Source organism: Ceratocystis lukuohia, assembly GCF_044167205.1.
Source record: "Ceratocystis lukuohia strain C4212 chromosome Unknown Supercontig1_pilon, whole genome shotgun sequence".
NCBI classification, from domain to species: domain Eukaryota; kingdom Fungi; phylum Ascomycota; class Sordariomycetes; order Microascales; family Ceratocystidaceae; genus Ceratocystis; species Ceratocystis lukuohia.
The window spans coordinates 2,087,021-2,100,004 of NW_027263520.1; the positions used below are offsets into that span (position 1 = coordinate 2,087,021).

The window sequence follows — 12,984 nt, forward strand, 5'->3', positions numbered from 1 at the left end:
TCATCCTCCCATCCGTTTGTCGCTGCTGGGTCCCTTCCTTTTTTTTTTTTTTTTTTTTTTTTTTCCTTTTCTTTTTTACCCTGTCAATCAATTCCGCCATTTTTTCTCTCTTGTTCTGTCTTTTTCTGGCGATGCTTTTTAGGTGCAGCTTTGCCCACCTCTAAATATTTAGTTGGCCTCCGTTCAACTTCTCTCTCTCACTAAACTTCCACGTCCATCTTTTTTCTCGGCCGTTGGTTGTCTGATTTTACCATCAGGGTGGCTATTAGTCTAGTCGTCTTTCTCTTGCTCTCCTTTTGCCCGTGCTAATCTTTGTTTTCTACGGTCCTTATATTGTACGCTCTTGTGCACACAGGCTTTGTGTGATGGCGAGATAGACACAAACATACTCACTCCCGTTCTTCACCTTCTGTTCCTCTCTTTTAACTCTTGCAGACTCGGCCTGCCCACGTCTTAGTGTCGCCATACTAGACGCGTCCCTTTCTGCTTTCCTTTCCTGCTCCTTTCCTCCCATTGCTTTCAACTAATCAGCAAAACCCGTGCGTTTCGAAGCCGTTCACAATTACTTCAACTTGGCCCCGATCCCGGCTTTGATCCCGCCCCAAGTCAGCATTACACACAACGAATGCGTTGTCTCATCCGGCCCAAATCCTCGCCTTAAATATACACATCGCATACTCACTGTCATACGCCCCATCCATCCGCCCGCTAGTGTCTGTTTTGCTGCTGTCGATAATCTCGAAAGTCGCAACACCACTTGGCTGCCTTTGTGCGCCGCCCCCAAGGGACTCCCTCCCTCTACATCTTGTCCACTATGTCGTCGTCATACGATCAGGGCCGCACTCGATCATCTCGCCGTCATGGAGCCACTTCCCCCTCCGCAGTTGTGGCAGCCTAAACCGGGCCAGCCTCTCGATGTCTCGGAACCCGCTCAAGATAGCACAAATACCACTGCCACTGCCACTGCTACTGCCACTGCTACTGCCACTGCTACTGCCACTGCTACTGCCACTATCACTACTACCACCACCTCTCCTTCTCACACCGCTACCACTCCCACTGCCATCACCGCCACTTCTAGTCCCGGAGTCATGGCCCAACAGTCCTTGAATGACAGCAATGCATCGCTATCCTTAACGTCCCCGACTGCGTCGCAGGGGCTCTCCTATCCTCCGACCCCTCGTAATAATAATCTCAACATTGTGCCTTCGCCCGTTGATTCCACTTCGCCTTCTACCACGCCAAATTCATTCTTGCATCCCCTGCAAACACATACATTTCGAGAGTACGTACATGACTCGTTGATTGCCCCGTTCCAACACCATCCGTCAAAACTAATAACAAACAACTAATCTCTTTTGCCCTGCCCATCTAGAACAAACAAAGCCCTCAAGCGCCAGGCCGATGGCCGCAAGGTCATCAACAACTACCTAGTTATCAAGGAGCTGGGTCGGGGTGTCCACGGAAAGGTCAAACGCGCCCTGAATCTCGACACCCAAGAAGAAGTCGCCATTAAAATTATTCCTCGCTTCAGCAAAAAGCGCCGGCTGGGCAAAATCACTGCCCACCCTGAGAAAGACCGCAAGACGATGCGCGAGATTGCTATTCTGAAAAAGATCCAGCACCCTCACGTTGTTGGCCTCCTGGAGGTCATCGACGATCCAGAGCTGAAAAAGATTTACATGGTGCTTGAGTATGTCGAACTTGGCGAGATTTGCTGGCGTAAAAAGGGTCTTCCCCATATCGCAGCCTACGAACGCCGCCGTATCGAGCAAGGCATGCAGTCTAGTTTCTTGACTGGCAAAGACTTGCAGCTCAACCAGCAACGCTTGCAAGAGCACCTAGGCGACCTTGAGAAAATCCAGCAGGAGGAAGACCGCGCTGCAATTCTCAACCAACCTGCACATTGGAACTATGAGCACCTTGCCGAGGACGACAGCAGTACATCCATGTCTCGTAATGTCTCAACCCACAACTTTGGACTCTTGGATCACGGCATTGCTTCTTCATTACCGAGCTCTGTGATTGCCTCACGTGCAACTTCCCGCGCCCCTTCTCGTGCTCCCTCAAGGGCGCCTTCCCGGGCGCCTTCCCACGCGCCTTCTCGCAACCATTCTATTTCCTCGTTATCACATCACTTCATGGACATAAATGAGGGCGAAGTCAGCGCAGAATGTCAGCACTATAGAAACCCCGATTCTGATGTGCACGCTGGTCTAGGCGACTATAGCGCCGAGGATAGGCCACTTCGTGGCCGTACTTCCAGTCTCAGCGACTCGGTGATTTCACACTCTTCGTTGGACTACAACTCACTTGTCACACATGATGCGTTTGCTGACGACTTCTCCTATGTCCCTTGCTTCACCCTCGGCCAGGCCCGGTCAACTTTCCGTGACACCGTGCTTGGAATTGAACATCTTCACTACCAGGGTGTTGTGCATCGTGATATAAAGCCTGCTAACTTGCTGATGACTAAAGGTCATCGGGTTAAAATTTCTGATTTCGGCGTTTCTTACTTTGGCCGCCCTACCAGAGAAGGCGATGATGATGGGCTTGCATCGGAATCTGAAGCTGAGGATTTCGACGATGATCGCGAGCTGGCCAAGACTGTTGGGACGCCGGCCTTCTTTGCTCCTGAGCTGTGCTACACTGATTTGGAAACGGAGCAATTCAAGGTTTCGGAACAGATTGACATCTGGTCTCTTGGTGTCACCTTGTACTGCCTAATCTATGCTCGCATTCCATTTCTCGCCGAGGATGAATACCAGATGTTCAAGAAGATTGCCACAGAAGATGTCGTCATTCCTACTCAGCGTCTTGCTCCCGTCGATCCCTCAACCTCGCCCAAAACTACTTCGTTGTACGAACGGCAAAACAGTGCTCCATATAGAGCTGACAACGATTTGGTTTACGAGGAAGTTGATCCTCAGTTATGCGATCTTCTGCGAAAGATGCTCATCAAGGACCCCGAAAAGCGCATCCGTATTCACGATATCAAGCGACACCCCTGGGTAGTCGCCGATATTCCTGATGTTCACCAATGGCTAGAGGATACTGACCCTGCCAAGCCGTCTCTTGGCCACAAGATCCAGGTTGACGAAAAGGAACTTAACCGCGCCGTTGTGCCAATAAACTTTTATGACCGCTGGCGCTCTGCTATAAAAAACATGAAGAAGGTTGTTGAGAAGGTTATGCACCCTTTAGGGGGCGGGGAGCGCGACAGCAGCAAGTCAAGGCGTCGCGCTCCCAGCAGCGCCACAAGCTCATGCGGCGAGATCACTAGAGGTTCTGGTCTCGGCAGCAATGTTAGCGTACAATCTTCCATATTTGCTTGGGAGTCACGCCGGAAAAGCATCCGACCTGAAGAGAGCCCACACCCACTTGTTAATAGCATAACGGCTACTTCCTCAGGTGCTTCTCAGATGGTGTACGATCCCCTTGCTACTATTCTTCCCGAAGTTTCTACCCCCCATCATCCCAGTGCCCCGGCTATGTACCAAGAGCACGTGCGTGAAAAGTCACTAGAAGAGCCTCACCGCCGCATACCTGGTCTACGACATTCGGCTTCCCTACGATCCCACCGCAAGTCGCATAGCAGGCTTATGAGCACTCCGCTATTCGATAGATCAATGAGCTCGGCTAGCCATGACCCAATTCACCGGCCTGTCTTTGATAGCGGAGACGATTTGGTATTGATGCAGCCTGCTCCAACATCTGCTGAACACAAGCTGCGATCTGGCTCTCGCACTCGTGGTGTCACACACAGTCATATCCCAACTGTTTCCACCATTTGTGATCAGCCTTCTCCTGAGCTGATGATTGCCAGTACTGGCGCTAATGCTACTGCTCCATCGACTCCTCGCCATGCCCGCCATGGTCGTTCTTTAAAGTCAGTTGATCTGGGCCGGAGTCCCTATACTACGGCGGTGTCTCCTAGAGGAGTTAACACCTTCTTATGTCTGACACCTCTTGAGAACAACTTCCCAGAGCCCCATTCCCCCGCACAGCAACCAGAGCCTAAAGTCAAAGTAGACGAACGACCAGTGACTGCCCATCGCGTCCACACCATTCATGAAACTACGGGGAACAACAAATACACTATTCCAGATGCCCTTCCTACTCAGTCTCTTGAATCACAGATTAGCACCGGCTCTTCCAGTGCTGGCGTCCCCCATACTCGCACACGTGCTTCGACTGGTCTTAGCTCGACCCAGTCCATTGCTTCTTCTATTTGCGAAGCTATTGGTACGCCGATGAGTAGCCCCAGCGAGCTGGCAAGCCCTGTTTCGTCTGCCAACCTCGCACAAGATGGGCAGTGCAACAAGCCTAATAATGTCTCAGCCTACCAGTCGGATCCTTCCTTGCCCGCTCTTCTTAGTGGCGCTAGCTCGGTCTCGGCTGATATGGATGGCGATATGCTTCCCGCCCTTGATTCATTAAACTCGACGAGCCATGTCTACCACACTACAGATACCACAGACTCAGCCACTCATACATCAATGGCTAAAACCCGCATGGTTGGTTTTTTGGATCTTGAGCGATCAGAGAACATCATACCTGTTCAGCTCGATGTAGCAACACGGCCGCCACATAGCCCGATCTCGGCTACCCAACAACAGCAATCCCCCATTACGCCATCCCGCAGTCTTAAGAGCATGCCCGAGAATGATGACGCTGATGGTAGCGATAGCGATAGCGATGAGGGCTTAACGCTGCCAATGCGACGTCGAAGTCGGATGTCTGAAAGCTATGGGGGCCACGGCAGTCGTTTCTTACCGCGGAGACGCGATACTAACGCTAGCGTCTGTAGCAGTGATACGGCCAAGAAGGTCGACTATCTTTAGGGGCATCTATTGTGGCCCGGGACGCTGCTTTCACCACACTCTCCTTGTTTTTCTGCCCTATTTTATTTGTCCCATCAAGCTTTGTTTATATTCCTTTCTTGGCTCTTTTTTTTTATTTTCTCTTACTCATTATTTTTTTCTCATCTCCCTTTACGGTAACATTCACGATCACGGCCTTTTATGATAACCATTAAGTTGCGATTGCATTGGATTTGGATGGACGGACTCTTGCTTTTCTATCTCTTCTCTTCTCTTCTTCCTTGTCGCCTTCATAACTACAACCTTTCCCATTTCTGGACTCAGCTATGGACTCCAAATCATCTCAATCTACATTCAGATCAGACCCCTCCCCTCCCCTTTGTTTTTTTTTTTTTTTTCAACCCGATACATCTGAAACCACAACACGATATAAATGGTTTCATTGATACCGTCTGTATCTGGTCCCAAATCTTTCTCAACATGCATGCAGTTTCTGTGTCTGTCGATTACATGACTTAATCATCCCTTTCCTTATCATATCTGTGATGTTCCCTGTCAGCATAACTACATACCATACATCTCCACCATACATATGCATGTCTTTATGCGTGATGACATGGTTTTATTAAAGCAACACACTCACTGCTTTCTACTCAACCCCCCCCCCCCCCCCTTATATCTTTCTACCTCCATTGGCTCTCAGATGCTTGGCTTCTCTGCCCAGTCGATCTGGCGCTGAGGCTGGCTTTTTTTCTTTGTCTTTTTGTGGTCTTACTTAAACTTGTTGGTTTCTGTTTGCCGTGTTGCTATCTATGTGTCTCTTTCCTGTACGTTTTATGTATAGTGGATAGGCTGGGAGGATAAATGATTTGTGGTTTTATCTTGATATACCTTTTAGAGATATCCATCGGGGTGCAGCGTTCATGGACATTCGCTGATTTTGAATATTATGTTGATTAAACGGTAGATTGCCTGCATAACTATAACTTAAAATTTGTGATTGTTGCCCTGAACTAAGAGCCGCCTCTTGCCATCCTGTGTAGAAATACAACTACAATACATATATCATCACTCCGTGCATTTCTGTTTCTTCTTTTTTTTCACGGAGACAGTATCTTGGAAATAGCCAAGCCAAATGCAAACGCTACAAAGATACTGAGTAGGTTTAAGAACGATGTCAACAACGGCCGCTGCCGGGGCGTATCTTCGATGTCTTGTGAGATCCTATCCAGCCGCTCACCCAGTTGCTCGACGCTGAAGTTCTGCACGCGTTTCCGGCCTGTTTCACGCATTAGTGCCAGCCGGTGTAGTGTTGCCGGTTCGTCGCCTAGTACTTCTGCCATGACCTCACTCCAAGCTTTGAGTTGCAGCGGATCCCGAAGCCAGCCTGTGGCGCCGTCCAGGACTGTCTCGACCGGCCCGCCGTTGTTGCACGCCAGCACCGGGACACCCGCACCCATGGCCTCGAGCGGCACAATGCCGAAGTGCTCGTGCGAGGGCGTGTATACGAGCAGATGAGCGGCATTAAGTAGCGCTGTCTTGAGTGCTGTAGGCACCGAGAGCAGAAAGAGCACAGAGGCGGACGCGGGCGCGGCAAGTGCTGTCACAGTAGTCTTGGCTGTGAAGGTCGTCAAGCCAAGAGATGCGGCAAGTTCGTCGAGCTCGGTGTGATACTCGACGTTTTCGGCAACTCGCGGATCGTAACCACCAGCAATCACAAGACGCACACCAGCACGTTTAGTTTCGGGCACAGCAGCGAAAGCTCTGATGGCAAGGCTAATGTCCTTTTTGCGCTCAAAGCGGTTGATGCTGAGGATGACCTTTTCGTCAAGCCATTCAACGACTGGTTCCTCTCGGGTGCTGTTCTTGGCGGTCTTCTTCTCCGTGGATTTCTTGGCAGCTTTAGTAGTCTTTTGTCTGTCGCTTTCCGTTTCGATTGCAGGGTAAACTACACGCAGGTCGCGCTGGGCTAGGCCAGGCATGGTTTTAGCAACCATGCTTTTGGTGAATTCGGAGTTGACGGCAATAGCGTGTGCGTAGCTTGTGCTCCACTGTTCGACCCAGTCGAATGGTAGACGATACAGGCGCTTAATTAGCTTCTCGCGGCCGCGCGCCAACAGCATGTCGGGGAAGTGGCAGTAGAAGAGGATGCCCTGTTTGGGGAAGAGATATTGCAACATGGGAAGTCCGGCAGAGAGTTGGTCGACTATGAAGATATCGGGGTTGAGGGCAGCAAGCTCGCCGTTCAGGTATATTTGGAGAATGAGATGTAGCTGCCGCAGAATAGAGAATAGGATGGTCAGGCGGGCAAAGATGGAGGCCGGGAATAGATTGCCACGGACCCGAACATCGAGGGTTCCTAGCAAGACGAGAGTGTTAGTGATGCACGGGAAGTTACTGGCGGTGTTGGTACTAAAGTCATAAGGACCATATATCCCAGCATAGCACTGGCTCCCATTTTAGCCAGCTACTTACCATCGCGGGCCTCCTCAAAGCAATGGCTTGGATCACAATGCGACGTAAAGATCACTACCTTGTGGCCCTTATTCTGTAGACCAACAGCAGCATCAACAACTAGGCGCTCGGCACCTCCAATGCCGAGATCAGGATGGAAGAAGACAAAAGTCTTCGGCTTAGGGGGAGCCATAATAGAAATGTGCGGAAGAGTTTGGCAAGATACGACAGGGGGGGGGCAGAGGGAGTCTGAGAAGCTATCGCGAAGCTTGGTTTGGCCAGATAGCAAGCCCTGGTAAGCAACAGCTGTCACAGACTGTCAAACTTGGTCTGCCAGCTGCCATATCAAAGGAAGCAAGCATGTGAAGGAAGAGGCGGCCCCAAACGACAACTGCAGTTGAAGCTCGGGCCACGGCAATTATCAGCCCATCGATGCCAACCGCCAAAAAAAAATAAAGTTTCTCTTAAACTTTGCCTGAATCTTATCCTCTATTTTTTATTGCCGCTACTTTGCTACTAATAAAACCCCAATCTTCAACATCTTCTTCTGTCTCTTATTGTCTTGCTTTTGCTTATCTATTAGTTGCATTCCAACCCTCCTATCTTATCCTTGCATCCATCTTCCTTTTAATTATTCTACAACTTTGTAGTGCTCAACTTCTCCCCTTGGTTGCTGCGCTCTGCCTGTCAAAACCACCCCCTTCTCTCCTCCTCTCTTCGCCACCATGGCCCAGCTCTTCAACATCAAGATTCCCGCCATGGGTCAGTACCCTGGCGGCGCCTTGCTGGTTTCCGAGCCCGCTCCAACTGTTTACTTATTGACTATTTCCTATGCGCCCGATAACCGACTCGTCGCGCCCGTTTGCGGCGCCATGCTCGAAGCACTCGACATTCTCGAGGCTCGATACCCCATGGGCGTCGTCATCACTACGTCCGGCATCCCTAAGTTCTTCAGCAATGGACTTGACCTGCAGCATGCCGTATCCACTGGGCGCGATTACTGGGTCAACTACCTGTATAAGTTGTGGGCCCGCATTGCTACATATCCAATGCCCACCATTGCGCTACTACCTGGCCATGCCTTTGCCGGCGGCCTAATGATGGCAATGTACCACGATTACCGCATAATGAATCCATCGCGTGGATTTATATGCCTCAACGAACTAGACTTTGGCGTTCCGCTCAAGCCGCAGATGTCGCACATCTTCCGCGAAAAGCTCAGTTTCTCAGCTTACCGCTCGCTGGCACTGGAGGCCAAGCGGGTGCCGGGCCCTGAGGCCCTGGCCCTCGGCATTGTCGACGTGCTGGGTGGCTTAAACGAGGCACTGGAACTAGTTGCAACACGTAAACTGACAGAAAAGGGCAAGACCGGCGTGTACGGCCTGATGAAACGCGAGATGAACCGCAACCTGCTAGACATGTTGACGCCAGCGGGCTACGACAAGGAGGAGGCGCGCGAAGCAAAACTAAATGCCGAGATGGAGAAGGAGTATAACGCACGTGGCTTGCAAGCACCCAAATCCCGACTCTAGACACTGATTTCGGTGTGGTGTGGGCTTGGAATCTCAAGCATAAAGTTCCATGGCGAGCCGGATAACACCAGTACGGCGGGGAAAGAGTGTGTTGTATTAGTGATGTTAGTTTATTTATTTGCTTGTATATCTGATGGGCGGCTGGGAAATACATGATAAAGTGCCATGTTATATTTTTTTCTTTGTTTATAGCAACGCAAGAGGATGTCTATATATCAGTGTATGAGTGGCTTCTTGTGTGTACCTAATTCAAGACAAAACGTATAGTGCAATCTCGTTTCTACTACATACTTCGTGAGGGGGTATCGGGCGCAATAAATAAAACAATACAACAGAAGGGCAGAATAACAGGCAGGAGAGAGGGCAAGTGAAAACATGCAGATATATGCTCAATCCAGTTCTTATCTGCCACTTAGACTCACACTCACCTCACACTCCGACTCACCCAAACCCACACCCGTGCTTACACTTACTCCTAGACGGAAGCCACCGCTGCTAGCCTCAACTCACGCTGTCTCAAAACCTCCCTCTCACGCTCTTGGGCCCGTTCCCGCTTCTCCATTACGTCATCACGTTTGACCAGCCTTCGCAGGCCCTCGCTAGCCTGTACGAGACCATCAATGCTGATTGCATGATTTGTCATCTGGTGATTAATGTATGTGTACACGGCTGCAGACCCCTCACAGCTTAAGAGGGCTGGCTCGTTCAGCTTGAGCAGCGCCAGGGCAACCTGGAACAAAAAGGTGCTGCCATCGTGCGTGCACAGAACAACGTCCCAGACACGAAATAGTGCTTCGGCAGAGAGGCAATCAGTGAACACGCTGAGGAACCATTGAAACGTAAGAGCCTCAAGCTCAATTCCGAGCGCATCCAGGTGGCTTGATAGCCGAGGGAGCACAGAAGCAACGTACTCCCGAAGCACATGTTGGTCGGCTCGGGATGCCAAGAGCCAGTGGTCGTAGTACCCCGAAGGTAAAATAAGTTCGACAATACTAGCCAAAATCCAGAATGCATCCTCTGCCGCCGGGGTAATAAGAAGCAGATTAGCTGCGATGAGATTCATACCCTGGCAATATCCCACGTCGGGGTTTCGATGGGCATATGCAAGAAGCACTTCGTTTAGCTTCTCCACTCCCGGACCCTTGCGGAAAAAGATGTTGTCTGTGAGCGTGCGGCGAATATCCATGTCAATCTGCGACACAACAGTCTCGTCTAGACCACTTTTGCCCTGGGCAACGATATCGTCGTAGTACCCGGGGATGCGGAGGCCCGTGGCTCCCGAGCACTCAGCCCATATCTTGGCACGGTAGGCAACGGGAATGCCACTAAGCACTAGTGTCTTGAATTCGTTCCATTTGGCGCGGCCAACCTTGCCCTTATTGCCAAGTCCCGAAACACCAATCATTTCACCGTCTGTTAGCTTAGCCTCAGGCAGAATTACAGCGGGAGCCTCGAATCGTGCTTCGGCCGCGGCCGCGGCAGCAGCAGCCGCGGCCTCTCCCTCACGTTTACGCTCTGCACGGACTTTGCGGAGGAAATCATTCCATCGCACTGTACGCTCGCGTTGTAAATGATCATGCATGTCACTTAGTTGTTTTAATAGCAGTTTAACCGGCTCGGTATCATCGCTGGTGGCAATAGCATCATGCTGAGAAGTAGAAGGGAGTGATGTAGTGGATGATGAGGATGCAGTGGCCGTGGCTGTAGTGGCCGTCGTGGAATCAGAAGATGAAGACGTCTCTCCTTGGGTAGATACGGGTGCAGAAGTCGTTGTGCTAGCCGTTGGTGCAAAGCCGCGAATCTTGCCTTGGGCTACTGACGTCGTCGAGGCACTAGTTGACGGCGTGGGGGATTTGGATGGAAGATCGCTACCCTCAGTGACTTCCAAAAAGGGCATATTTATGGATGGCATGTGGGCTAGAAGCTCAGTCGGGAACGTGGCAACCTTGAGGTAGTCCTGCCAGCGGCTTTTGGGGACATCTGCAGCTGATTCCTGGGAGGGAGATGGGGGGCAAGCGTCTTGGTCTTCCTCCTCATCTCCCCCTTCTTCCACCATCCCATTAGGAGATATGCTTGCGCGAGCTCCGTTGCTTGTTAGCATTTCTTTATGGATGCTCCGCTTGTCTTTGCCGCCTGACTGAGCCAGCTTTGCTGCATCTCGCTGTCTCTTCTTGCGGCGTTGATCGTAGATAAAGCCATAGCGATCAGTTAAGAGCTTCTCTCGAATAGCGTAGCGGTTATATATGTGTGTAAGAGTGGGTGGTTGTGCATCCGGAGGGAGAATTGTATCCATTTCAACAGGACCAAAGTTCTCGTCAGACTGGATAGGATCGGTGGAGCTGCCGGCGCCGGGAGGACTGTTTTTCATGGTGTCCCAACGTTCAGGAAGAGTACCGCGTGCCGGCACGGAAATAGGCGTTGCACCAGACCGCCGCACGGTCGAGGAGATTGCAGCAGATTTTGCAGAGTTCACAGACCCCATCGACCCTTTGGGTGCAAGCTGCATTGACAACGCCCGGGCAGCAGGCGAAGGTCGGGCATTTACGGTGCCGGAATGTGCAGGCAAGTTGCTAGCGGCAGTTTTAGAGCGGCCTCTTTGCGTGTCCGAATCGCGCACTGAGGTCGAGCCACCACCAGCAACAAGGCGAAGGGCTAAACTAGCGAGAGAGGTCTTGCGGGACAACTCACTTTCTGTCGTTTTAATGCTAATTGCAGATGAGCGGCTGGAGGATCTCACGGACCCTCCTACATGTGAAGACCCTGATGCATCCTGCTCAGGCGGGTGGAACAAGCTTTCTTGTAGTGGAGGTCGTTTGTCATTGCCGCTACCAGTTCCTCGTACAACGCCTGTCTTACCAGGAGTGTGCGAGGGAGAATCAGTCTTCTTAGCCGTACCACCCCAGATGTAGTCCTTCCAGCCTCGAATGGTCCCCTTTGTTCCTGTGATGCTAGGGTTCTGTTTACCTCCCGTAGCTACACCACTCGTTGAGTTTGATACTGCGCGAATTGTAGCGTCATTTGTGTCTTTGAGAACGTCGCAATCCATGGCGTCACTCATCATATCAGAGAGCATGCTTGCTGGCCTCCGCTTGGTGCTGTCGACATCCCGCATCTCCGTTTCGACTGCCTTGAGTCTCTGTTCTAGCTCAAGATTGGATAGCCCGCTTTCGCGACAGATTCTCCGCAGAGCACGCTCTCGCTCCTCGGCACGCCTTCGTGCTGCAGACATCTGAACGTCACGCATGGCTAGGTCTTCGGCAATCTGCCGTACCAAGCTTACAGCACCATGGCGTGCAATAAGCCGCTCAATGTGATCGTCGCCGGCGAGATGCAAGGCACCAGGTATTTTTGTAATGGCAATCGGGTCGTCTTCAAAAAGACCGCGTGATTCGGTGGCGTCTTCATCGCCACGTGTAAGGTTTTCAACAATCATCGCAGATGATGTAGTAGCAGGGGTGGTGACAGGCTCGGCAAGCGCTGGCGATGGCACGATGCCAATGCCAAATCTGTCTCTTGGAGTCGAGTGGTGGTGCTTCCCGTTTTGGAGGCTTCCGGCTGCACTTTGTGTCCGAGGCATAAGGGAAGGCCTAATCGCTAGTGATTTTGCTTGGACTGACGTGCTAGTGGCGTTGATAGCAGCAGTAGTGGCATTATTGGGCTTCCCACTTATGCTGCTAAATCCCAAGTTAGCATCCAGACGAGGCGACTCGCCAGAGAATGACGGAAATGAAGTAAGGCTCTTGTCGCTTATGGTATTTGCTGCAGTGGTGTTGATCGAGCTTGTAGAGGGCGACTGTTGAGAGTGATGCCCAGGCCGTCGACGGGTTCGTACTGAGCGATGGCTGCGTGAAGAAGCAGCACTATGGGCTGAAGTGGATCGTTTCAGACCAATAGCATTGATGGATGTAGAAGCCGACGAGGATAATGCCGATGTTGAGGGAGAGCCTGACACTGGAGAGGCAACAGGCATGGATGATGACATGGAGACGTGATGGGCACGACGGGGGCTAGCTGCAACGCTGCTAGAGTTGCTTTTGTTAGCCATAATGAAACAACGATGACTAGTTAGTGCAAGCTAGCCAAAATCCACTCAGTAGAAAAAAAAAAGCTTCTAGCAATGTCAAGAACAAAGGGTTATTCTGTCTCGCACGAGTTACTAAGCAGCTACTGTGGTC

At 51.2% G+C, this 12,984-nt stretch overlaps 4 protein-coding genes across 4 annotated transcripts; 2 read left to right on the forward strand and 2 right to left on the reverse strand.

Annotated features, from left to right (window-relative positions):
* Window positions 1–860: 860 nt before the first annotated feature.
* HOO65_010531 (putative Serine/threonine protein kinase) lies at window positions 861–4,844 on the forward strand (the record flags this gene model as incomplete). Its single annotated transcript, XM_071005295.1, has 2 exons — window positions 861–1,285; window positions 1,376–4,844. 2 exons carry the CDS (start codon window positions 861–863, stop codon window positions 4,842–4,844), a joined length of 3,894 nt encoding a protein of 1,297 aa, XP_070862353.1.
* Window positions 4,845–5,923: 1,079 nt separating this feature from the next.
* On the reverse strand, window positions 5,924–7,470 carry HOO65_010532 (Alpha-1 3/1 6-mannosyltransferase alg-2; the record flags this gene model as incomplete). Its single annotated transcript, XM_071005767.1, has 2 exons — window positions 5,924–7,182; window positions 7,299–7,470. The coding sequence occupies 2 exons, from the start codon at window positions 7,468–7,470 to the stop codon at window positions 5,924–5,926; spliced, it is 1,431 nt and encodes a 476-aa protein (XP_070862354.1).
* Window positions 7,471–8,002: 532 nt separating this feature from the next.
* HOO65_010533 (Enoyl-CoA delta isomerase 3) lies at window positions 8,003–8,809 on the forward strand (the record flags this gene model as incomplete). Its single annotated transcript, XM_070999741.1, has 1 exon — window positions 8,003–8,809. The coding sequence occupies one exon, from the start codon at window positions 8,003–8,005 to the stop codon at window positions 8,807–8,809; it is 807 nt and encodes a 268-aa protein (XP_070862355.1).
* Window positions 8,810–9,284: 475 nt separating this feature from the next.
* HOO65_010534 (TBC domain-containing protein C4G8.04) lies at window positions 9,285–12,854 on the reverse strand (the record flags this gene model as incomplete). Its single annotated transcript, XM_070999742.1, has 1 exon — window positions 9,285–12,854. One exon carries the CDS (start codon window positions 12,852–12,854, stop codon window positions 9,285–9,287), a length of 3,570 nt encoding a protein of 1,189 aa, XP_070862356.1.
* Window positions 12,855–12,984: the final 130 nt, after the last annotated feature.